Genomic DNA, 27,066 nt, shown 5'->3' with positions numbered 1-27,066 from the left:
AGGAGAATGGCGTGAACCCGGGAGGCGGAGCTTGCAGTGAGCCGAGATCGTGTCACTGCAGTCCAGCCTGGGCGACAGAACGAGACTCCGTCTCAAAAAAAAAAAAAAAAAAAAGAAAAGAAAAAAAAAAAAAAAAAAAACCAAAACAGAAAAGCCCTGCTAGGTCTCTGTTTGTGCCTGAGCGGCTGCTCTGCTGAAACTCTGCACAGCTCTGTGTGTTGGACCTAAGGCTCTGCTGGCATGGGCTCACAAGGAGATCTCCTGTTCCATGGGTTGCAAAGACCTGTGGGAGAAATGTGGTTTCCCCGGTGGGGTCGCACAATCACTCACCGCTTCCCTTGGCTGGAGGTGGGGGTTCCTTTGGCTCTGTGCTGCTCCCAGGTGGGCCGTCACCCCACCCTGCTTTTCTTTGTTTTCTGTGGGTCAAGTTGTTTGCCCAATTAGTCCCAAAGCGAGAACCTGGATATTTCAGTTGAAGGTGCTGTATTCACTCACACCTTTCATTCCTTTGCATGAGAGCTGCGGGCTGCTGCTGCTTCTAATCCGCCATCTTGGCCATATTTCACAATTGCACATTTCTGAAAAGCTCCTGAGTATTCTTGATGCTACTGATCCGTGTACCATATTTTAAGTTGCAAGGTTGAGAATGATTTCCTAGGTTCCTAGAAAAGGGGAATGATCGTTCACAAAGGGGCTGTTAAATTGGAATTTTCCAACTGCAATGTGCAGTAACATTTGAATCCCCCTCTGCCTTCCAAAATCACTTGAGTTAAAAAAATTTTTTTCTCCTGTTCGAAATTAATATAATTAGCCTTTAGAGATTTCCTGCCTTCTCTTTTTCCCGTTTTTTTTTTTTTTTTTTTTTTTTTTCCTGCCTCACTTTTTGGGAGAATAACTTTTCCTGATTCCTAGGCTGCTGGACAGATCTTTCCACAAAAAGATTTGGAACATAAGGTAGGTTCCACGGCTGATGGATTGATTTATTTTTTTGGATGATAGTTGAGCATGAAAACTGAGTTTCCAGCCTGAATGTTTTCCACAATAAACTTCTTAAATCATTGATTATGTTTTTGAAAGGGTAACTTATTTTTGAGGAAAGTTGCAGAGGCAAATGAAATATAAGTGGTTATCTGGGAGTGTGGATCCTTTTGAGCTCTTCCCTGATTACTCAAACTTTAACAGTTCCCATTTTTCATCCCACCATCTAGAGTATGTTTATTTTTAGGATACCAGCATTAAGAGAGAGCAGTAATCATCTCAGGTTTATTTTCTACCACTACATAAGACAAAGACTCCCACAGTAATAAAAGCCTCTGGGTTTCCAACCTTGGCCGATTGTTTCTTGTTCTCTGCTGTCAATACATGACAAATGAAGCAAAGCAACATAAAAATCAAAGAAGGTAACCCTGGGTACCAAATGAATTCCTTTTCTTGTCGAGTGGACTTGCCAACTTTTGAGGCGTTTCCTAAGGTGAGGTTAGGCCTTCGTTTTCTGAAACACCTTTTTTTTTTTTTTTTATGAGAAGCTTTATGCCTGAACCTGTCCTTGCTACTCTTCATTGTTTCTATAGCAACTACAGTGGAAAACTTTAATGGCATCTACAACCCAGTGATATTGGGACATCATGATAACCAGCTCATATTGTTATGTAGAATATTGATGAGTGACTCCCTCCTTCCTTTTCAAGGACAAATCAAGACAAAGTAGGCTTAAAGCACATGGGGTACCACTGTGTTAGATATGAGGAAGGACTTGCAGTGAAAGAACGTGTGAATGAATAAGGGAGGTTCTGGACTTGCATTTTTTTGGTGAATATTTTAAAGTAAGATATATCTAACTCCTTTTGACTGGTAGAATCAAATTGCTGTCTGAAGATAAGGTGGTGATTAAGAAATGACCTCTTAATACCTCTGAAGCAATAATATCCAGAGCAGGATTTCAATGTGACATGTTCTTTAGAACATACTTTGTGTTCACTAGTGTGCCAGCTGCTGTGGGGCATATAAAAGAGATATACGATAGTCCTTGAACTGAAAGAGTTCATCTTTATAGCTCTAAGAAAAAGAGAATGTAAGAATAAAGTTGAGTTTTTAGACCAAATTCACGTGACAGAGAGGTCTGTTACTGAGGTCATTAAATTACTTTATTTTTTATTATTATTACTAATTTTTGAGACGGAGTCTCGCTCTGTCGCCCAGGCTGGAGTGCAGTGGCACGATCTCGGCTCACTGCAAGCTCCGCCTCCCAGGTTCACGCCATTCTCCTGCCTCAGCCTCCTGAGTAGCTGGGACTACAGGCACCCACCACCATGCCCAGCTAATTTTTTGTATTTTTAAGAGACGGGGTTTCACCCTATTAGCCAGGATGGTCTCCATCTCCTGACCTCATGATCCTCCCGCCTCGGCCTCCCAAAGTGCTGGGATTACAGGCATGAGCCACCGCGCCCAGCCAAATTACTGTATTGCTATAGGACAGGAAAATAGGTGAAACTGCTTCACATGAAGGCATAAACTGGACCCATTTAACGCATACACTGTAGACTCCTGCCACAGGCTATGGGGTTGGCTAGGTGGGTCCCCTTCTGTTGGGAGCAGTATTGTCTTGTTATTCCAGAGTACTGGGAAAATATTACCATTTTCTATGTGTGCCAAGACATGAAGAAGTCTGGGAAGTACTGTCATAAACAAAGTTATGTGAGAATCTGGAGGTACAGAAGCCCTTGACTGTTGCCCAAGTCTTCCCCACAAACCTAGGGCTAGGATTATATATATCTTTAAATTCCTAAGGGTAGTGTATTGTTCTGGAAACAACAACAATAAAATGTTTCAAGGAGGAAGGAGTAATCAACTGTATCAAATGAGACTGATAAACCAAGTAAGATTAGGCCAGTGACCTGACCATTGGATTTAGTTACATGGAGATGACAGTGAAATTTGCTAAGTTGTTTTGGTGAAGTGGTGGGCACAAAAGGCTTGAGGAGTGGATGAAATAGCGAATGGGAGAAGGAGAATTGGAGACAGTGCTATAGATGACTCTTCTGAGGAACTTTGCTATAAAAAGGAGTAGAGAAATGATGCAGAAGTTGGATTAGGGTGTAAAGCCAAAAAGTTTTTTTTTTTTCATTTTTTTTAAAGGGCGAAAATACAGCATGCTTGTATGCTAATGTGAATGATTCATTAGAAGGTACCAACTGATGTGCAGGGGAGAGTGGGAGCATTTGCTGGAAAGACGTCCCCAAGTAGGTGATCACAGATAAGATCTAGTGCAGTAATAGAGGCCTTGGCCTTGGACTGGGACAGAGACCCCTCTATACTAACAGGAAGGAAGGCAGACAATATAGGTACAGTTACAAGTAGGCTGGGAGTTGTGGTAATGGCAACACTGGAAATTCTTTTCTGGTTGCTTTCATTTCTTCATGAAATAGAAAGCAAAGTCAGCAGCTGAGAGTGAGGGTGGAAGGAGAGAGGAGAAGATATTGTCATGTATTCTGTATTTTGGGAGTTTGCTCCATGCATTTTCAGGAGTTCTCTAATCATGACTCCAGCCCTTCAAGTCAAAGTACCCTTATGACTTATGACCTGGTAAGCTCTTCACTTTCCCTTTTCTCCACCAGAGTACAGGCTGTGGATTCCAGGCTGAAAGAATAGCTCATGCCAGAGTCCCTCCCCCTGTAGCTGGTGAGCACCCTCAGTAGTAGATGGAGCTGTTCAAAACAACATAGTAAATAAAGACATCTTTCTGAGAAACTTATGTGTTTTCCAGTTTGCATTGTTTATATATTAAGCGCGAGAAACTAGCTAAACTATAGAAAATCTGCTTGCCTATGAAGAGAAGAATCAGGAAGAGGTACTTTTCCCACAAACTTTATATTTGCAAGAGGACAGTGCATTTTTTTCTAAGTCCTATCATAACATCTACTTTTCGTCAAACAGTGAAAGCCTATGAGATCCATAGTCTTTTTTTTTTTTTTTGAGACGGATTCTTGCTCGGTCGCCCAGGCTGGAGTGCAGTGGTGTGATCTCGGCTCACTGCAAGCTCTGCCTCCCAGGTTCACACCATTCTCCTGCCTCAGCCTCCCGAGTAGCTGGGACTACAGGCGCCCGTCACCATGCCTGGCTAATTTTTTGTATTTTCAGTAGAGACGGGGTTTCACCGTGTTAGCCAGGATGGTCTCGATCTCCTGACCTCGTGATCCACCCACCTCGGCCTCCCAAAGTGCTGGGATTACAGGCGTGAGCCACCGCGCCTGGCCAATCCATAGTCTTAGACTAGGAATTACTGGGTTTCTTGTGATGTTTGAAGGCTAAGATGCTACCTTGACACAGTAGTTGAGGATGCATCAGAATCAACTGGCAGGTTTATTAAGACACAGATTACTGGGCCTCATCCCCAGAGTTTTAATTCTGAATTTGCATTTCTAACAAGTTCCCAGGTGATGCTATTTTTCTGGCCTACATTTTGAGAACAACTACCTTAAGGAATTGGCTACCATTTTATTTAAAAAATAACTTAGGTTGCCGGGCACGGTGGCTGTTGCCTGTAATTCCAGCACTTTGGGAGGCTGAGGCGGATGGATCACCTGAGGTCGGGAGTTTGAGACCAGCCTGACCAACATGGAGAAACCCCGTCTCTACTAAAAATACAAAAAAATTAGCCGGGCGTGGTGGTGCATGCCTGTAATCCTAGCTACTCAGGAAGCTGAGGCAGGAGAATCGCTTGAACCTGGGAGGCAGAGGTTGTGGTGAGCTGAGATTGCGCCATTGTACTCCAGCCTGGGCAACAAGTGCGAAACTCCGTCTCAAAACAAACAAACAAACAAACAAAACTTAGGTCATGTATGTATTAAAAATATGCAAAAAGTACAGTTTCGTTTCTAAGGAGCTACCTATATAATTCAGCACTTTGGTTTTGATACTCATGAATTCTCATGAGTCCTACCTAAGGGAAAACTGAATTTTTTATTCATGCAATGGCATATGTTTAAAATCAGGACTATCAAGCAAAAGCAATACCAGAAAAGATTCCTTCCCTTTGTTATTTATGCAATCCAAAGGTCTCTGGTTGCTCAAAATGCAGGAGGTACTTATGTGGTATTTTTAAACCTTAATAACACATTTTTGGACCAGAATCACACGAGGGCAGCATATACCATATCCTTGTTGAAAGAACTTTGGCTAGTTGTGTCCGCTAATTAGGAAGTGCTAGAAGGGGGACCTCAGAATTTTCCTATCCTAAACACTCTTGGTTGAATTGAGAAAAACAAGATACGCCTTGAATGAACAGATGGAGAGTAACATACCCCCGGACTTCTGAGGGCATCTGCAGAATAGACTTACAGGCATGGATTCTGGAATTAGACTGTACTGGTATAAATCCCAGTTCTGTTACTTACTAGCTTGAGCAAATTATTTAACTTTTTTGCAACTCAGTTTTCTTATCTGTAAAATAGTAATAATAATAGTGTTTATTTCATAGGGATATTTTGAAGATTTAATGAGTTAGTATGTGGAAAGTGCTTAGAATAGTATCAGGTGCAAAATAAGTGTTAAAAAAACTTAGCATCATCCACAAACCAATCTCTCTCTAAAATGGCATACCTTTCAAAAGTGTTACTGAGTCTTACACTGACTAGTTGAAAGTATCAAGCATAGTGAATGTGCCCTAATAACACTGGCTTAATCTGCAAGCCACTGATCTTTTCAACCTCATAATTTTGGAGGTTTCTCGAGGGATAGTTATATAGTTCCTTAAAGCCCTATTTCCCACTGGTCTCGTCTCTCACTACGTTGGAGATGTACATATTAATCTCATACCAGACATTTGCCCAAATCAGGGTTTCTCAATGTTGGCAAATTTAGGGCTGGATAAATTTTTGGATAAATTACGTCGGTAGCTCCGTAGATACTAAAATGTACCTTTTGCACCAATCTATCTGTGCTAGTGGTTCTCATCCAGGGTGATTGCCTCTCAGGGAACATTTGGCAATGTCTGGAGATGTTTTTGGTTGTCTTAATGAGGGGGAGAGGGGTTGATTCTGGCATCTAGTGGGTAGAGGCCAGGGATGCTATTAAATATTGTACAATGCACAGGATAAGCTACCGCCACAAAATTTTATCCAGCCCTAAATTTGCCAACATTGAGAAACTCCGATTTGTGCAAATGTCTAGTTTGAGATTAATGTGTGGATCTTCAACTTGGTGAGAGGCCAGACCAGTGATATGCTGGTAGATATTTAACCACATTCTTCCATGCCCCTTCCCCACTGCTATGGTCTAAATGTTCATCTCCCTCAAAATTCATAGGTTGAAATCTTTTTTTTTTTTTTAGACAGTCTCCTTCTGTTGCCCATGTACGATCACAGCTCACTACAGCCTCAACCTCCTGGGCTCAAATGATTCTCTATCTTAGCCTCCCAAGTAGTGGGACTATAGGCATATACCACCATGCCCAGCTAATTTTTGTAGAAATGGGGTTTCACCATGTTGCCCAGGCTGGTCTTGAACTCATGTCTCAGGCAATCCACCCGCCACAGCCTCCCAAAATGCTTGGATTACAGGCACGAGCCACACACCTGGCCTGTAATTGTGTAATCTTGGAAGTTACTTAACATCTGTTTTAGATCCCTGATCTGTAAAATGGAGACAACACTAGCTTACCTCGTAGGCCAGCTATTAGTCTCAAATGAAGTGATATGAGAAGTATGTAGAATAGTGTTTGGTGCATATAAGTGCTCTACAAGTGTTACTATTTTTAAGACTGTTTCTCTGGAGTTGACAATCCTTCAGTAGTTCCCCCTGTCTGGAAGGCGCCCCTACTCCCATTTACCAACCAGGCAAACTCCTACTCAACCATTAGGCTTTAGCTCAGGGGTCTATTTCTCATGAAGCCTTGGGTAACCCATTTAAACTATAATTAAACTTTTCTTCTTTGGGCCTTGACCTTGAATCTCTCACTGCACTCAGCAACACGGTACTGTAATCATCTATTCATTCACAGGACTAGATTATCTTCCTTGTGGGCAGTGAGATACTTGAGGGCAGGGGCAAGGTTTTTTTTTTGTTTTTGTTTTTAATTTCAGGACATAGCACTGTGCCTGATGCAGAGTAAGCAATTAGAAGCAATGAAAAGTATTAACTATGTATGGATATAGGAAAGAACCAGAAAGTACTGAGAGGGAAGAAAACACTTATTCCGCTAGGCTGACATTTTAGCCCTTGCTTTCATTATTTTCAGGTGGTTTCAGTCCCAAGTTAAAAACTGATTTCATGCATCTGTGTAACCAACTCTTCCCCTTCCTGTTTTCTCCTTGGTTGAAAGAAGGGACTGGAGTGAGACCGCCTTAGAATGCCAGTTCCACCACTACCTAGTTGTTCACTTTAGTCAAGTTTTTTTTAACCTTTCCAAGGCTGTTACCTCACTGCAGAATAAGGATAACAGTCATCCCTACCTCATAGAGCTGTTATGAGAATGAAATACTCATGTGCTCAATAAATGTCAGCTGTAGTAGTCATTTCTACAGAAATTCTGCTGAGGACTTTGACGCCCTTTCTAGCCATCTCCCAGTTTCGCACTGTTCTCTCTCCCACGTGCTGCAGTCCACCTCTCACCAGACACAAATTCTGTCTTTACATCCACACCTCCTGAACCCTGACTTTGGTATAGTTTTAAAATGATACACATTCGTTGCTGAAAGTTAGATTAAACGGAGGAAAAAAATTAAATCACTTCAAATCTCAGCAGTTAACCACTAACATTTTAGAATTTGTTTAGACCTTTTCTTATGCAAATACATACGTTTAAACTTTTTTTTTCCGATACTTCACATCATACAAATTTTATTTTATGACTCGTCCTTTCACTTACCACGGTCCCTCCCCCAACCTATCTCTGATGCCTTGAGAATCCCCCCGCCCCGCTGCAGACCCCCACCACTTCCAGCTCCCAGCGGTCCCGCCTTCCCGCGGTCCCGGTTCCGGCCCCACCTGCGGGACGCCGGCCGCCCCGCCCCGCCCCGCCGCGGCCGGCCTCGATCCCTAGCCCCGCACCCCGCGCCTCGCTGCTACCGGGCGCCTTTCGCTCGCGGCTCCTCCGTGCGGCCCGCTTCCGGTGGGGCCAGGGCGTCTCCGCCGCAGCTCGGCTCCCGCGCGCTCAGCACCGCCAGCGGCGGCCAGATGCAGGCGGAGCGAGGAGCTCGGGGAGGCCGTGGGCGGCGGCCAGGCCGCGGCCGGCCTGGCGGAGATCGCCACAACGAGCGGCCCGGAGCCGCAGCGGCGGTAGCCAGAGGCGGCGGCGGGGACGGAGGCGGACGCCGGGGCCGTGGCCGTGGCCGGGGCTTCCGCGGCGCTCGCGGAGGCCGAGGAGGAGGAGGCGCCCCGCGAGGCAGCCGCCGGGAGCCGGGAGGCTGGGGCGCAGGGGCCAGCGCGCCGGTAAGAGGCGACGGCTGGTGAGGCTGGGACCGCGTGTAACTGGGGCAAGTGGGGCCGAGGCCGCCAGTCAAGAGCCGCAAGAGAGCGTGCCAGGCGCGCGCCAGACGGGCGGCGGCGCCGGCGCCTGCGCGGGACGGGCGGATGGTGGCGGGGGCGCGCCTGGTGGCGGGGGCGCGTCTGGGTATGCGCTTGGCTCCCCTCGTGGCCTCCTGGCCGGGCTGGCGCGAGACAGTGGGGGTAGGAGGGCTTCCCAGCCTGCCCCAGGGTCCGGGTTAGGAACCCAGAGGCCAAGGCCGTGTGTCAGGGCTGCAAGTCTCGGCGGCCTGTGGGCCGGCTGGGCTGTCTGAACGAGTACCACTATGGGACGGAGGCGCGGCCACGACGTGGTCCCTCGGCAGCCTTTACGGGCACGCTCCTGTTATTAGGAGGGAAAGGATTTTTTGGTCTGTTTTGTTAACTGTCTGTGCAATGCCTAGTACACAGTAGGCGCATAATAAAAAGTTTGTTGAGTGAAAGAATGACCCCTACGACTGGACTCTAGTATTTGGGGGCGGGACCAGATGCATAGTTCTTTGTAATAGCGTAGTTCTCTTTTATTATGCCTGTATGTGTAGAAATCAGGGGGCACTGGGCTTTGTCGTTTTGAATTTTCAATTTATAAATGAGCAGTCAAGTTCTGAGTTTTAATAGCAATATCATCAGTCTTATTGACACATTCATAGAAGGAAGTTTTCGGAGATTGGAGCAGGGGGTGATATATATGGGGGCAAACCTAATATCTCAGCTAAAGGAGTTAGAGGACTGTCTTTTTATGAGCTGTTCTGTTACCTTAACATCTGTAGGACAAGACCATCTTTATATTCTGCATTCTTATGCACACAGATTTAAAAAATTCTTTTTTGCATGAGGCAAAATTTGCTCTTACTGAAGTATTTACAATATCTTGAGGGCATAGCAGATATCCCTAAAGAGAGTAGTTGTATACAGCAATACAGAGCTGGAAAAAAAAGTATAAAACTTAAATTTAAATGTAACAAATTTAAATCTTGTTAGGATTAAGATAGGTAATAGGCAAAACTTGAATGAGATATAAAAACATTTTTAGGGTCAGTTTACCTCGTGTAAACTGACAGAAACTAAGGTAAATGACAGAAACTAAGACCAGTCTAGTGCCCACTATATATTACATTTTGTTCTTATAACTCTATTATATATATGTAATATATGTAATGTAGAATTATGTAATATAGTAGTATGTAATTATATATTAACTACAATGTTATATATTATTTATAGATACATATATAGAGAGTAATCTTTATTTTTACAGGTTAACTGACTTGCCTAAGCTTTCACAGCTAGTGGCAGAGCTGGGATTTATATCAAGCTGCCCTTGAGTCAACAGTATTTTATCTCTTACTTTTTCATGAACCAATCACCACTTTACTGAGAACAAAGTAGATATTCCTTGGCTGCAGAGATGGTGCTTTAAGAGTAATTGTAGTAATGGTACCTTTGGTGTTAACTATGGTGTCTGGCGCACAGGACTGGACTAATAAGCGTCTTTAAGTTGAATTGAGTGAGTGAAGGTGCTTCTGTTTTGTTAATCTCTGTTGAATTAAATTGGGTGAAATGATGGTATATCTTTTTTTTTTTTTTTTGAGATGGAGTTTTGCTCTTGTTGCCCAGGCGGGAGTGCAATGGCATGATCTTGGCTCGCTGCAACCTCCGCCTCCCGGGTTCAAGTGATTCTCCTGCCTCAGCCTCCCAAGTAGCTGGGATTACAGGCATGAGCCACCTTGCCCGGCTAATTTTGTATTTTTAATAGAGATGGGGTTTCATCATGTTGGTCAGGCTGGTCTCGAACTCCTGACCTCAGGTGATCCACCCGCCTCGGCCTCCCAAGGTGCTGGGATTACAGGTGTGACCCACTGCGCCTGGTCATGATGGTATATCATTAAAAGAAAGAATAATACAAGACTTTAAAAAATTTAAGATAGTATTGTAACACATTCTGTTAAAATTTTAGGCTTTTTCTTTTGTCGAGTTGGTCTTATCCCTTCATCATCACGTTTTCAGCCAAAGCTGGAGGAAGGGATGTTGGGCAGATTGTTCCTTAATTTTGGTTTGGATTGGTCATCTCTAAGTTCCTTCCATTTCTCAGATTCTGAAGTACTGTTTGTATTTAGTCTTGCTAGGACACCATTTTTGGTGCTTAACCATTACATGAGACAATATTGATTGACTTTCCTGAAGCCTTCTTGTTCTCATATCCCATGGTGCATTTGTGCCCCAAGGAGAGAGTAACTGAAATGATCAAAGGAAAACAAAATCATAATAGACTCCCAGCCATGTAAAGACCAGTTGTCCACCTTCAGAAACCAATTTTGTGTACACCTTTGCTTTCTATTTTGGACCACTGCATACAAATGGAAAACAAAATCAAACTAACCAACTTCTAGATAGCTATGTAATACTCCAAGGTAACTTAGTTGAGTACTAAGTTGAGTACATCTCTTAGTCTCTTGCTCTTAAATCATTCCTTCTGTAAATGGTCTGAGCTCTAAGCTTACTGATTATGGGTGAGCATAATTATCTTCATGGAATACTCACTAGAAGCATTATTGTACTAGATACAATCATTAACTTTAAAAAAAAACCACAAAACTGGCTGGGTGTGGTGGCTCGCGCTTGTAATCCCAGCACTTTGGGAGGCTGAGGTGGGTGGGTCACTTGAGTCTGGGAGTTCGAGACCAGACTGGGCAACATAACGAGACCCCCTCTCTATAAAAAAAATACAAAACTGCCGAGCATGGCAGGGTGCATCTGTAGTCCCTGCTACAAGGGAGGCTGAAGCAGCCGGATTGTTTTGAGCCCCGGAGGTGGAGGCTGCAGTGAGCTGTGATCCTGCCACTGCACTCCAGCCTGGGCAATAGAGTGAGACTCTGTCTCAAATAACTAACTTACTAACTAAATGAATAAATAATCCCCCTATCACTCCCCCCAATACTAGGATTGTTTAGTATTTATCTTTGTGATGGGCTGTTAGCAGAGAGGAAGACAAGGCCAGCTGGTAGTCTTTGGAATTTTTTTCTTTTTTCCTTCCTCTAGTAATAACAGTAATTCACATTTGTCGAGTACTTAATATAAGATGAGACAGCTGAGGCACCGTTAAATAACTCACAGTTAGGAGAGGTGAAATAACTTTTTAATATCACTCAACCAGAAAATTGCTGAGCCTGGATTCTACCCCAGCATTTTCACTCCAGAGCCTGTTCTTTTGACTGCTGCTCTAAACTGCTCCTGGAATGACTTTGAGATTTGAAAAAGGGGTGTGTGGAGGACTGTTGAGTGATTCTTTCACATGCCTGATTATTTTTTTAACTGATATGTTAGTATGGTTATAAGGTTTTAAGGTAACATTGGTACCATCTTCAGTTATTGCGGGTGTTAGCAGACCTTTGCTTTCTTGCTCCATGTTTATATTGCAGCTTTTCATATTCCTTTTAAAATGATTTATATTCAATAAAAGATGAGACAGCTGTTTATAGTTGTACTAAAAAGTAGAATCTGGAGGCATTTAATTCTGATCAAACTTTTGCTTTGTAAACAAAGCCTGAGTAGTAATTGATACCCGATGGTGTTGACATTTTCATTTCACTTGGTAAAAAGGAAATCTCTAATTTTCTATTCAAGTTTAGTGTGAACCTGGAGGGAAGAAATGGTGTCAGATCAGTTACAGGCAGGTGTCTAAGGACTTGCTCCTTCATTGTTGCTCAAAGTAGCCACCAGCAGCATGTCAGCCAGCTAGAGACTGAGAGCCTGTTAAAAGCTCAAACTGAAATGACAGCCTCTAGACTTTATTTTCCTTTTTTTCCAGAAAGCCTGAAGCAAATTTGGTTAGAAACTGAATGTGCTTAAGTGTCCCAACAGAAGATTGCTTTAAGATTAGTTCTTGGTAATCCATGAAATTGACCTCTCCTCCTGCTGCAAACCATTGCACACACACTGTAATTATTTTGGCATCCTTATCCTTGTTAACATATTCTGTTCTTAAGTTGCTTTTCTCACTGACCACTATTTCACTTACATATTTTCAATATCAACACAGACAACTGAACTTTTTTGCTTGTATTCTGCCCAAAAAAATTTTGGGAAACCATGTACAATGTACTTTAAAGTTTATATCTAACATATTTTTATCAATGGATCAGAGAATTTCAAAATATAAAATTTCCAACATATTGTATATATTGACTTTTTAAATAAAAACACAATTTTTATAAATTGATTTTTTTCTTTTTCTTTTTCTTTTTTTTTTTTAAAAAGAAACTGGGTCTCACTTTGTTGCTCACGCTGCCTTCAACTGCTGTACTCAAGGGATCCTCCCATCTCAGCCTCCTGAGTAGGTGGGAGTACAGGCGTGAACCACCATACCCAACTAATATTTTTATATTTTGTAGACATGGTCTCACTGTCTTGCCCAGGCTGGTCTCAAACTCCTGGGCTCAAGCAGTCCTCCTGCCTCAGCCACCCAAAGTGCTGGGGTTACAGATGTGAGTCACCACACTTGGCTCTGGATGGATTTTAAATACTGGAGTGATTTGATATTTGCCTTTAGCCTTTTAAAAATCACATTAATAAATTATTTAGGCTGGGCGCGGTGGCTCATGCCTGTAATCCCAGCACTTTGGGAGGCTGAGGTGGGCGGATCACAAGGTCAAGAGATTGAGACCATCCTGGCCAACATGGTGAAACCCCTCTCTACTAAAGATACAAAAGTTAGCTGGGCATGGTGGCGCGTGCCTGTAATCCCAGCTACTTGGGAGGCTGAGGCGGGAGAATCGCTTAAACTTGGGAGGCGGAGGTTGCAGTGAGCCGAAATTGCGCCACTGCTCTCTACCCTGGAGACAGAATGAGACTCCATCTCAAAACAAAAAACAAAAAACAAAACCCAACTCTTTAGTAGTGTGAAGATTTCCATTGTTTCTTATTCTTTTTTGCTTGTATTTTAATTCCCCATCTCCCACAGAACCTTATTCAACAGAATATATTTCATACTTGAAAATTTTTTAGTGGTTACCATTTCATGTCTTCCTGTAATAAATGTTGACTTAAAAAATGTTATATAACTCTACAGGCTTGGGTGCTACTTTTTCTTTTAGATTGAATTAAGATTACATTGATTAATATATACAGTTATTTTGATTTGCAATTTTTTTTTTTTTTTTTTGAGACGGAGTCTCGCTCTGTCACCCAGGCTGGAGTGCAGTGGCACGATCTCGGCTCACTGCAATCTCCGCCTCCTGGGTTCAAGCCATTCTCCTGCCTCAGCCTCCTGAGTAGCTGGGACTACAGGTGCACACCGCCACACCCGGCCAATTTTTTGTATTTTAGTAGAGACGGGATTTCACCGTGTTGCTCAGGCTGGTTTTGAACTCCTGAGGTCAGGCAGTCCGCCCGCTTCTGCCTCCTGACGTGCTAGGATTACAGGCATGAGCCACTGCGCCCGGCCTTGCAGTTATTAAACATAAAGGTAAAACTTCATTGTGAATGAGTCTCATTTTCCCTAATGAGTTTGAGTATCCGTGGATGAACATTACTTATTGCCTGCACGAGATAGGATTCAGTGTCAATTCTTTTCCTAATTTTTGATTTTATAGATGTAAGGATTGAGAAACATTGTTCACATAAATAGGTAGATGGGAATGTTGGAGTTTTGCCATATCAATGTCACTCAGTTCATTAAATATCTCTACTTGTATGCCAAAAAGTTATTTTTAAAGTATTTTAAGAATCTGTCAAGTGATGACTGTATTAGGTTCTCCATCACTTTGATTGAAAGCAAATAATTGGAACTACCTGATTTGCAAAAGGGCATATTACATGTTCTTTAGAGTTACACATCCTCAACATCTATATTTAAAATTATCCTATTGTTGAGGCTTGGGGAATACAGCCAGATTGAGAATGGCTGAAAAGCAGTTGTGCTGTCTTCAGGTGCCTTCTAGGGTAGACTGTTTTGGGAAAGACCGTGGATCTTGAATATCTGGAAGTTGATTCCCTGAAAAACATACTGCTCATATACTCCTTGGAAAATCTTTCTGAACCCCTAGGTATGTGCACACTCCGTTTTGAGGACAGCTAAGATCATAGCCCCTTTGTTTCTTAGTAAGATGGTTCATTGCATGAATTCATTCAGAGCTTTTTTGTTTTCTGGCTATCCATCATTTGCAGAATATGGTTTCCAGGTTTTGTCATTCTTAATAGTGTTATTCTCTTCGTTTTAAACTGCTGCTAGGATGGAAAATAGCTCGCTCATAAATCGATACCACTGGCATGTGTTTTCTGGAAGAGTAGGTACTAAGTCATTGTTGGTTTTCTTATTTTTTTCCAGAAAAAGTAGTGATTACTTTTTACAGCACTGGGCAAGTGACCTCTAGAGAGGTTACGTAGGTCATTTGATCCTAACCACACCATAGCATGACTTAACTAGCCTTTTTCTAGAAATTAGGTGGTTGCAAAGGTGTTTTCTATTCAGATGTCACTATTTCCTGATGCACTTTGAAGTATCAAAGGGAGCAATAAAGACCATAGTGACACATAGTAATTTCTATTTGATAGAAGCTACTGACTAACTTATTATGGCACTGGATTAGTTCTCTTTGATTTTTTTTTCTTTTGTTAGAAGCCCTGTGTGTGTGTGTGCGTGCGTGTGCGCGCGTATGTGTGTGTTGAGGTGCCAGAAATAAGTACTTTAATACTTTTTCTCTTGGATGGAAATAATTAACAGCTTTGTTAGTCTGAAAATTTTCTACAAAGGTGTCATGGGGCAGTGCATGGATAATGGTTATGGAGAATATTTCACTTTTGAGTGGGTTTTGTCAAAGGATGCTGAAAAGAAATACAAACTGATGTGTGTGTTTTATCTTGATGCTGCTAGGATGCTGTTGTTATAATCTGACCAACCTGATTTTGTAAGCCTTAAATTGCTTAAAAGGCAATTCCTGTGAAGAACAACACTGCCAAGGATGCTGTTTCCTACCGCCCATATCACATCATTGGTGTGTGTGCAAACAGCACAACAATCAAAAAAATATATAGGAGATTAATGGAATGCATTCCCTGTTGTAAAAACTTAATTCTGCCTTTGAGTCCTCTTGCCATTAAGGACTGATATGAATCTGTCTGATCCGTATTTCTTTAGTACCAAGTCAAACTTACATTGAGGGATAGCAAACATTTTAATATTGACCTAAGCAGGCTGGGCATGGTGGCTCATGCCCGTAATCCCAGCACTTTGGGAGGCCGAGGCAGGCAGATCACCTGAGGTCAGGAGTTCGAGTCCAGCCTGACCAATATGATGAAACCCTGTCGCTATTAGAAATATAAAAATTAGCCGGGCATGGTGGCATGCGCCTGTAATCCCAGCTACTCGGGAGGCTGAGACAGGAGAATCGCTTGAACCCAGGAGGCGGAGGTTGCAGTGAGCTGAGATCGCGCCATTGCATTCCAGCCTGGGCATCAAGAGCGAAACTGTCTCAAAAAAAAAAAAAAAAAAAAAAAAACCTAAGCAAAGCATAATTGGGATAATAGGCTGTTACAAAAAAACTCATATGTATTCTTTTGGCTTATCATTATCAGTGTTGTGATTCCTCTATTTCTGTATTTAACTGTGTCAAGTTACTGACACCGAGAGTTTGTTAATAGATGTATATTCTGTGAAACAAACATAGTCATCTATTTTGGATTTCTGTAATTTCTGACTTGAAAGGACCATTCACAGTTACATTTGGGGAAAATTAAAAAATATTTAGGCCAGGTGTAGTGGCTCATACCTGTAATCCCAGCACTTTGGGAGGGTGAGGTGGAAGGACTGCTTAAGGCCAGGAGTTCAAGACCAGCCTGGGCAACAAAGCAAGATCCCTGTCAACAACAACAACAAAAAATTTAGCCAGGCACGGTGGTGCACGCCTGTATTCCCACCTACTCAGGAGGCCGAGGCAGGAAGATTTTTAACCCAGGAGTTGGAGGTTGCAGTGAGCTATGATCACTCCAGCCTGGATGACAGACTGAGACTCTGTCTCAACAAAACCCCCCAAACCAGGCTGGGCGTGGTGGCTCACACCTGTAATCCCAGCATTTTGGGAGGCTGAGGCAGGCAGATCACAAGGTCAGCCTAACACAATGAAACCCTGTCTCTACTAAAAATACAAAAAAATTAGCCGGGCAGGTGGCAGACACCTGTAGTCCCAGCTACTTGAGAGGCTGAGGCAGGAGAATGGCGTGAACCCGGGAGGTGGAGTTTGCAGTGAAGCGAGATCGCGCCACTGCACTCCAGCCTGGGCGACAGAGCGAGACTCCGTCTCAAACAAAACAAAACAAAAAATCCCCCAAAACCTAGTATTCTCAAAAAGTTTCATGCAATGTGAATTTTATTTACATAGTGGATTTGGAATTCATAGTTCTTTTTTTGAGTTGAAGTCTCACTCACTCTGTCACCCAGGCTGGAATGCAGTGGTGTGATCTCAGCTCCCTGCAACCTCTGCCTCCTGGGTTCAAGAGATTCTCCTGCCTCAGCTTCCCGAGTAGCTGGGATTACAGACATGTGCCACCATGCCTGGCTAATTTTTGTATTTTTAGTAGAGATGGGGTCGCACCATGTTGGCCAGGCTGGGCTCGAACTCCTGACCTCAAGTGATCCGCCTGCCTCGGCCTCCCAAAGTGCTGGGATTACAAGTGTGAGTCACCATGCTCGGCTTGGAATTTATAGTTCTATTGTGAATCTAGAGTTCACATTCTAGTGAGCTGGATTCATGATATTGAGGACTAGAATGTTTCAACATCATTTTTTCCTTTTACTACAAGGCTGATAATAAAATAGAGTGTCTCTGTTCAATATTTGGGCTAATTGAAGATTACTCTTATATTATTGAAGAAGTCTTAATCCCTGTTACAGATACATTACACTTCAAATCCTTCCAAGGAAGTTATGATTTTTCTGGGAGCAAACCTTGATGAAAAAATGAGTATTATTCTGAAGACAAAGCTTGGCTTCCTGTTTTCCCTTAGTGTCCTTCACTCCATTCCCAAGTGTTGTGTTTTGTTTTGCTGCTTCTTTTCTTTTTAAAGTCAGTAGTACTACGAATATGTAAACAACTCCTAAAGTTTTAAAACCATTTCCTTTTCAATTTTTTTTTTTTTTTTTTTTTTTTTTTTGTAGAAACAGGGTCTACCTATGTTGCCCAGGCTGGTCTTGAACTCCTGGACTCAAGTGATCCCCTTGCCTCGGCTTACCAAAGTGCTGGGATTACACGCATGAGCCACCTTGCCCAGTTCCTAAAACTTTTTTTCCCCCTCTTATTCTAGTAGTCAGCCAAGGGAATTATTGAATTAAGATGTGGCCAGGTGTTATTTTATGAGCACGTATTTTACATACCTTGGAAAGAAAAATTAAACATACATGTTGAATTGTTTTTCATTTTTACAATATGGAAGTAAACTTAAAGTAGAGGGTTTTTTAGAGTTGGCAGTGGTGGTGGTGGGGGTGATGGAGGGTTCAGGTTTGAGCCTCAGCTGTTTTCTGTCCCTGGATGGAGAGGGGAAGGTGCTGTGGAAGCCTGAGAATGAATGTCTACTCTGGTGGGTAGCATGAACCTCTGCAGAGGGGAATCTCTGAAAACTTGAGGATTAGAGGTGAAGAGTTGTGGACAAATAGTAATTGTTATTTCAAGGTAGTAAATAAATTTATAGACAAATGAATAACTAAGATATAACCTCTCAAAACCAAGTAAGTGTTCTGCTTTTTGCCTTACTTTCTCTCCCAATTTTTTTTTTTTTTTTTTTTGGCATCTGTGTGTTTTTCCTCTTTCTTTCAGGTGAAGGTACAATGTGGTGGCCGATGATGGTGGTGTGTTTTGCAGTCTAACAGACTGGTTAGAATCCTACCTTCTCACCTCCCATGTGCTAGTTGTAAAATCTCAGGAAAGTTACTGAAACTTCCTGAGCCTCAGTTTCCTCGCCTGTGAAAGGTGATTAAGGATATCTACCTTACACAGCTGTTGTAAGGACTGACATTAGGTGAACACAATATATTTACTGTATTTGTAGTCACTTTGCCACTTTGCTGTCCTCTCTCATTCAGGGTCTTCTTTTTTGTTGTTGTTGTTGTTGTTTGTTTTAAGACAAGATCTCACTTTGTTACCCATGTTGGAGTGCCCATGGCATGATCATAGCTCACCAAAGCCTTGACCTCCTTGGCTTAAGTGATCCTTCCCACCTCAGCCTTCTGAATACAGGGACCGAATAGATGTGTGCCACCATGCTTGGCTAATTTTTTTATTTTTATAGAGACAGGATTTTGCCAGGTTGCACAGGCTGGTCTCGAACTCCTGGGCTCAAGTGAACCACCTGCCTTGGCTTCCCAAAGTGCTGGGACTACAGGTGTGAGCCACTGCACCTGGCCTTCTCTTGTTACAGTGTGTAGGTCAGATGCAAACTATATACTCATTCATACATACACATGAACATATGTGTATAGAATATTTAGAATCTTATTATTTATTGAATATGTATTATCTTTCTTCATTAAAAAATTTTTTAAATGGCTTGAAGCATGAAGTCTCCCAGCTTTTTCTGAGGGGGGGGGGTCTCTCTGTGTGTGGGGTATGCTTATGCTTTCAGTGCTCTGCTAGGAAATTTACACCTCTGCCTTAGTGTTTACTTCCTGCCTGTGCAGAGCCTTAAGGGCAGCCAGAGGTGAGATATTAGGGCCTTCTCAGATCTTTTCTGGGCATGACCACAGCCTTGGACATGTGTATATCTTCCAGATTCCCAGTAATGTCAACGTTCTACAATGCCCTCTTGAACATCTTATTCCTCAGTTTTTTCCTTTAAGGTTTTTGTCAGTTTTTTTTTTTTTTTTTTTTTTTTTTGAGCCTCACCTGATCCTTGCCTCAGGTAGCTGTGATTTTAAACCCTTGTTGCTGATTGTTTTTGACAAACTCTCTGGTAACAGGACTGTTTGCACAGAGTGAATTGAGTCTGGTGGATAAAGTCAAGGCCTGAGAATGGAGTTTTTCACAGAGCTGTCAGGGAGGTCAAATGGTGTCAGCCTCCTGGGAATGGGGCTTTTGGCAAACTTTTCTGCCCCTTTTAGTGGATCCAAGGATGCTGGTTTTCACAGTTACCATAGTTGTGAGGCTGTTCGTTTTCTTTTTTTTTTTTTTTTTTTTTGAGACAGAGTCTCTCTTTGTCATCCAGGCTGGAGTGCAGTGGTGCAATCTCAGCTCACTGCAACCTCTGCCTTCTGGGTTCAAGCGATTCTCCTGCCTCAGCGTCCTGTGTAGCTGGGATTACAGGTGCCCACCAACACGCCTGGCTATTTTTTTATATTTATTTTTTGTATTTTTAGTAGAGACAGAGTTTCGCCATGTTGGCCAGGCTGGTTTTGAACTCCTGACCTCAGGTGATCAGCCTGCCTCAGCCTCCCAAAGTGCTAGGATTACAGGTATGAGCCGAGGCTGTTCATTTTCAAAGCGACTGCAGACCAGAGTAGAGTGGAATGGGAATGGGGCAAGTTACTGTTCATACTGAGATTTAGCTGTTTTAAATAAACACTCCTTGGACTTTTGTGAGTCTTTGGCTACTTTGCAGAGTTTTGAAAGAGTATATGTTGAGAATTTTTGTCAGTGTTCTTGTTGCTTTTGTAGTAGAGTGGGTTTGCAGAGGTCTTTATCATTCTGGAAGTACTTCTATTCTATTTTTTGAAGCAGCCATTGCCACTCTTGGGCATCTCTAATTGTTAGAAACTTCTTCCTTTGGGACGAAACACATCATGTCACTCTTTAATTCTATTATACGTAGGCCACAGTTCTAGTCTTTGGAACAACAGAGTTTTTGGCTCAGCCAAAGCACAGAACTCTCTTAAGGTTGAACAAAAGACCGCAGGGGAAGTTTTTAATATTTAATGTGAGAGACTTACTTTTTCTGAAACTGTCAATTTGGAATTGATCACATATCCATATCAGTGTATTAAGAAGGCAAAAACTAGTGATTTAGTTACTTAGTGAAATGTGATAGTCTATCATTTTTTTTCCTCTTGTCCTCAGTGATCCTTGTTCTGATTGTCTATCTTTTCATGGGCCTGTTTTATCATTCCTTGGAAAATTTGAGTACCTGATTTATAGTTTATATTTTTTACTACATCCTGGGTGACGTCAGCTTATATGTGATTGACACATTACCTCCTGATTTCCTTATATGATTTCTTCAATTCCAAACTCATCTCAAGTATGACCTTTCTCAACATATCTCCCCTTGTCATCAAAATTAATCCGTGTTTCCTTTCCTCCCCTTTAATATAAAAGGTTAAAAGTTATATCCTAAGGTTAAAAGTTACACCCTGAGGTTAAAAGCTTCATCTATTTTGCTGTCACATAATAGGAAAAATACCAAGAAGAAAATAAAAGTGCCCTTTAATATCATCATCCAGAAATAACCACTGTTAACATTTGATGTAGATTCTTTTCTCGTAAAACTGGGAAGATGTCATAAGACTTTTAAGTTAAAAAAAATGACAATATGTGGAAATTATAAGGTATATGTATGCGTTTAAAACTCTGAAAAGTGTAGAAGAATATCAAACTGTTAATCTGTGTTTGGAGTAGAGAAAATATAGGGATTATGTAGAACTTTGTCTTTCCTTTATTCATATTTTTTACTGTTGTGTATTATCAGAAACATAGATATATTCCAATTTGAAAAGATGATTCTACAAATATATTGTGATTATAAAAATAGGGACGACAGGTAGGCAAGACAATGCACATAAAAACCGTAAGGATTATCTCTGGGTGGTGAGATTATGTGGTGTTGTGTGTGGTAAGTGTAAACACAGGCTTTGTGGGGCAAGATGATCACTTGAGTTTGGACAGGTCCAGTGCCTTTTTCTCCTTCCTCCGCTTTACACACGCGCACACACACACAAACACACACACACACATGCAAAACCAAACCAAAACAAAAACACACACACACAATTTTTTTTTTTCTTCTGAAACTTTGAGCGGTGGATATCATGCTCCTTTACCCCTAAACACTTCAATGTGTATTTCCTAAAAGCAAGGAAATCTTTTATAACCATTGCACAATTATCAAAATCAGGACATTAACATTGCTACAATTCTATTTAACCTTACAGAGGTTTCACCAGATGACCCAATAACGTCCTTTATTAGGCTTCGAGTCTTGAGCAATGACGTATGGATGAAGGGACACTTAAGAGAGTCTTCACTATGGCGGTTACCATGGCATCCTAACCACTCTAGTCTACTTCTCTGATTGTTCATGTGGCTGGGTTCTCTGCTGCCTGCTTCCTGCTCGTTTTTTATTCAGCCTATTTCTCTAAACTTCTTGTCGATTTTATAAGCTACTAGAAATTCTTTTAGTAAATTCCTTTTCTACCTAAATTAGCCAGAGTTGGTTTCTATAGTTTGCAACCAAAACTCTAGTAAATTACATTTCCCTCCCACACTTCATATTTCAGAATCTTATTCATTTTCACATGCTCACCTCAAATGCCACCCTTTTTTTTGAGATGGAGTCTCACTCCATCGCCCAGGGTGGAGTGCAGTGGTGCGATCTCTGCTTATTGCATCCTCTGCCTCCCGGGCTCAAACGATTCTCCTGCCTCAGCCTCCCAAGTAGCTGGATTACAGGCTCCTACCACCATGCCCAGCTAATTTTTGTATTTTTAGTAGAGACGGGGTTTCACCACTTTGGCCACACTGGTCTCAAAATCCTGACCTCAGGTAATCCACCTGCCTCGGCCTCCCAAAGTGCTAGGATTACAGGTGTGAGCCACCATGACTGGCCTCGCCACCTTTCTTTCTTTTTATTTTTTCCTTTTTTTTTTTTTGAGACGGAGTCTTGCTCTGTCGCCCAGGCTGGAGTGCAATGGCACGATCTCGGCTCACTGCAACCTCTGCCTCTTGGGTTCAAGCGATTCTCCTGCCTCAGCCTCCTGAGTAGCTGGGATTACAGGCGTGTGCCACCATGCCTGGCTAATTTTTGTATTTTTTTTTTCTTTTTTAGTAGGGACGGGGTTTCACCATGTTGGTCAGGCTGGTCTCGAACTCCTGACCTCATGATCCGCCCGCCTCGGCCTCCCAAAGTGCTGGGATTACAGATGTGAGCCACTGTGCCTGGCCTTCCTTTTTATTTATAGTAATTTGTAGTTTTAATTTGATAGTTTTCCTTAATGAATATTCTGTGAGCAAAGTGCTTCTTTTTTTTTTTTTTTTTTTTGAGACAGGGTCTCATTCTGTTGCCCAGGCTGGAGGGCAGTGGTGCAGTCTTGGCCTTGGCCTCCCAAAATGCTGGGATTATAGGTGTAAGCCACCACGCCCGGCCTTCAGAGGTTTCTTCACAGAGATTGCCGCCCATCACTCTTCATCTCATACCTACTTTATTTTGATACCATTTATCACTACCTGAAGTGATGGTGTCTTATGTATTTATAATAGCATTATAAAGTATTCCTTTTTTGTTGTTTGACTCCTCTGGTGGAATGCAAACTTCATGGGTGCATGGAATTGGTCTTGTTCACTGCTATAATCCAAGCACATTGACTAATGCCTGGCATAGTATCAGCTCTCAGTAGGTATTTGTTGTGTAATTGAATAAAGGATTTTGTGTTTAAGCAAGGGATTACTTGCAATATTCTGGAAACATTCACATTTATTTTCTGGTAGCAGGTTTTATGCTTTTCCTGTTATGATTAAAACCAGTGAAGGGAGAAGAGGTTTAGCTTGCATCTGAAATCAAATCCACTCTCTGGGCTCCTCTCTGGATAGAGTCCTCTATTTTGCCGTCAATAAAAAGAGCCAGAATGAGTTTAAATTTCCCTGGCCAAAAACGTGGCATCTGTCAGAATTTCTAACACATGTTTTCTTTCTTTGATGCCCTTCACAGCCCGAAGGTGTATAGATTAGGTCTTTTTAGTTGCTAGCAGCACACAATAAGCAGCTGTTTACTTTTAATATTTAACTGCTCACCTGGCCTTTTAAGCCTGGCGTGATTGAAGGGATGGCAAGCAACAGAGGCTTACAGAGTAGGGGCAAGAATAGGACAGTGTTCCAGAGGTCAGAGAGTTTTTTTGTTTTCTTCCATCTTTTGTTAGAGTCTGAAATAAATGGTGACACCTAAGAGGAGGTTAAGAAATTGTGCACTGAATCTCAGGTTTTGCAAGAATGAATGACCAGGCTTTCTCTACCCTGACAGCATCATCAAGAGGAAGGTGAGAGGTGGGCTGCGCCTGAGCTCTGGTGTGTATCGGCTATCATTATGTGATGTGGCCAAGAGAGATGCTGCTGCAACAACTGTTACTAAGATTACTAGGGAGGACTCGGCCAAGATGAGGTTAGCCCACCACAGCCTATTTCTTTTGCTGATGGCAACCAAACTCAGTGGGCAGATTACCTGAGGACTCAGAAAAGTAAAGAAAAGCTGGCAGATCGTGAAGTGAAAGCCTGGAGTAGCAACCTGAGTGGGGGATGAGAGGGGTAAGTTTCTCATTGTTCTTTTCCTTTTTTTTTTTCTGAGACCGAGTCTCACTCTGTTGCCAGGCTGGAGCGCAGTGGCGCGATCTCAGTTCACTGCAGCCTCCGCCTGGGTTCAAGCAGTTCTGCCTCAGCCTCCTGAGTAGCTGGGACTACAGGCGCACACCACCACGCCAGGCTAATTTTTGTGTTTTTAGTAGAGACGGGGGGTTCACCATGTTGGCCAGGCTAGTCTTGAACTCCTGACCTTGTGATCCGCCCGCCTCGGCCTCCCAAAGTGCTGGGATTACAGGCGTGAGCCACCGCGCCCGGCCTCATTGTTCTTTTCTATCTGGCTTTGAGCCAAAGGCAAGCTTTCAGCAGAGCTGCAGTGGTGGTACAGAGGTAGCAAAAATCCAAGAGAAATCTCATCCTTCCGGCCAGAAGGTCAGGAAAATGTAAGCTGGAGAGTGTGTGTGTGTTGGGGGAATGCCTTCCTTTTTTAATCACAGTGGGCAGAATCCTTGGAGTCTTTAAAATTCTGTGAAGCAGAGAGATAACCTCATACTTATGCAAAAGGTGTAAGGCACCCATAATGTTAGTATTCTAACTCCAAGGGAATTTTACCAGCATGCAGATGTTCAGGCTTGCATGTCAGGCTGTGGCCCAGCCTCAAAGTTTGTGTACCCTTCCTGCTGCATAATCCTGATCCTGGGATTTGCATTTTGTTCTGATGGATGGGGAGCTTTGAGAAAATCCACCTTTCTCTAATACAAGGTAAAAGCTTTCTCCCTTCTGTAGGCGCCTTTGCTGCCCTTTCTTTTAATTAAATATTTTTTCCTCCCTAATGTTGGGAGAGCTTCCTAAAGGTCACAATTGAAAAGAGCTGCAGAAGGGAGATGCAGATTATAGTAGTATTCTGTCTTGTCATGGGGAAAATTGTCTTGTGAATCGTTCTGCCTCTGAAAAATGTTTTCTTATTTCTCCATTCTGGTTAAAATTGTCGGGATTAGAAAGAAGGAATTTTTGCTAACATGTGGCCATGATGCCATTCATTTGATGGCTGAGGAGCAATAGAAAGCAGTTCAGCTAGAAAAGAAGGGCATGCCAGCCAAACAGCTTTCAAATGTCATGCATTGTGTGGCAGGAGTAGGTTTTAAATATAATGCATGTACTTGTCTTTATTGCAAACAATGCCGTCTTATTCCATCTACAAAATATTTGCACTTGAATTCTCTAAGTACAAATTTTGCAGTAGTTGTCATTTGCTTTCTATGGACTTTAAGAATGCTGCTTGCACAAGTGCTATGGGTGCTCACTTCTTTTTCATGTTAATGTTGTCATGTGGAAGTGCTCTTATTTTATTTTATTTTATTTTTATTTTTGAGATGGAGTCTTGCGCTGTCCACCCAGGCTGGAGTGCAGTGGCGCAACCTCGGCTCACTGCAACCTCCACCTCCTGGGTTCAAGTGAGTCTCCTGCCTCAGCCTCCCCAGTAGCTGGGATTGCAGGCACCTGCCACCATGTCCAGTTAATTTTTGTATTTTTAGTAGAGATGGGGTTTCACCATTTTAGCCAGGCTGGTCTCGAACTCCTGACCTCAAATGATCTGCCCACCTTGGCCTCCCAAAGTGCTGGGATTACAGGCATGAGCCACCTTACACGGCCATGTGTAAGTGCTCTTAAAGATACAGAAAATAAGCCAGGCGCGGTGGCTCACCTGAGGTCGGGAGTTCCAGACCAGCCTGACCAACACGGAGAAACCCCGTATATACTAAAAATACAAAATTAGCTGGGCATGGTGGTGCGTGCCTGAAATCCCAGCTACTCAGGAGGCTGAGGCAGGAGAATCACTTGAACCCGGGAGGCAGAGGTTGTGGTGAGCCAAGATGGCGCCATTGTACTCCAGTCTGGGCAACAAGAGTGAAACTCCGTCTCAAAAAAAAAAAAAGATACAGAAAATATTTTTTAGCTGAGTGTGGTGGTATGTGCCTGTAGCCTAAGCTACTTGGGAGGCGGCAGAGCAAAACTCCATCTCCAAAAAAAGAAAAAGAAAAAGATGCAATTTTTTCATAGAAAAATTCACCCAGGCCACAAATGAGAAAAGATAGGCATTTTATAGACTCTTCATCGGGGAAGAACTGAAAAGGAGAATAAATTCAAAAGAGGAGCTTCAGATGCTGGAAAGCTAGAGAAGCATACATGAAATCATTTTCTGTCAGGTAAAGTGTATATGCAGAAAAAGACTTTTCAGATGAATGGCCCAGTGATTCCTCACCATTTGGTCAGTGTGTGCATATAGACTGTCTCCATATAAGGTAGGTGCTTAAAAGGAAGAGAATTTTGGTAGGTCCATTTGTTTTTTTAATACAAAATGGCAAATCAAACAGCTTTTACTGGTTAGGGCTGGAGTTTGGCCCTTTTCTTATAAAAACAAGTAAAAAGTTATGTGGAGATTATATCTTGTGTCTTATGAAATTTGGCCTAATTTCGTTTACAGCTTTTCATGACAAGGAGAGTAAGGTCGTAATTCAGTCAAGGGGCTTGAATGATGTGATATGAGGAGCTTTTATGAAGGCATACATAGCTTTATGAAGTTACAGCTGCCCATCTGTAAGTCAGAGCAAGTACTAATGAAAGTGCAGTGAGAATTGAAATCCATTTCAGAGTTGTGAGGTGGTGTGAGAAGAGGGGATGTTCTGCCAGGTGATGGCATTAACCCTTTAGTTAACAAGGATAGGTGCTTAGAGGCTTAAACCAGATGATCTACATGCTTTAAGAGAAATAGTATTGTTTCAACCAAATTTCTAATTTGCCTCCTTGGATTTATATTGTGCAACCAACTTGTAAAGGCATCAGTAAGAAAGTTCTAAAAGCAGAAAAGAACACTAACCTTTTAAAACCTCTATTTTTTTTTTCTTTTTTTTGAGACGGAGTCTCGCTTGGTCACCCAGGCTAGAGTGCAGTGGCACGATCTCGGCTCACTGCAAGCTCCGCCTCCCTGGTTCACGCCATTCTCCTGCCTCAGCCTCCCGAGTAGCTGGGACTACAGGCACCCACCACCACGCCTGGCTAATTTTTTGTATTTTTAGTAGAGATG

General features: G+C 42.5%; 2 protein-coding genes across 4 annotated transcripts in view; one reads left to right on the top strand and one right to left on the bottom strand.

Moving 5' to 3' along the window:
- CHRM5 (cholinergic receptor muscarinic 5) overlaps positions 1–27,066 on the bottom strand; it is a 49,472-nt gene that overhangs the window by 20,264 nt on the left and 2,142 nt on the right. The window contains exon 2 of one of the 3 annotated variants that reach the window (XM_054666811.2): positions 331–662. The exons of 1 other annotated variant lie outside the window; for it this stretch is intronic. The gene's annotated coding sequence lies outside the window, so the exon portion shown is untranslated. Of the gene's footprint in view, positions 1–330; positions 663–27,066 lie in introns of those variants that run through there. One more of the 3 variants, NM_001012442.2, reaches the window with a different exon arrangement.
- The window catches only part of AVEN (apoptosis and caspase activation inhibitor), a 169,871-nt gene continuing 150,802 nt past the window's right edge, over positions 7,998–27,066 (top strand). Inside the window, exon 1 of the mRNA XM_510277.8 lies at positions 7,998–8,427. Within this exon, the coding sequence (XP_510277.3) occupies positions 8,173–8,427 (255 nt within the window). The 5' untranslated portion in view covers positions 7,998–8,172. The remainder of the gene's footprint in view (positions 8,428–27,066) is intronic.

The sequence above is a fragment of the Pan troglodytes genome, chromosome 16, assembly GCF_028858775.2.
Source record: "Pan troglodytes isolate AG18354 chromosome 16, NHGRI_mPanTro3-v2.0_pri, whole genome shotgun sequence".
Classification (NCBI taxonomy): domain Eukaryota; kingdom Metazoa; phylum Chordata; class Mammalia; order Primates; family Hominidae; genus Pan; species Pan troglodytes.
This window is presented reverse-complemented; position numbering and strand designations above follow the sequence as displayed.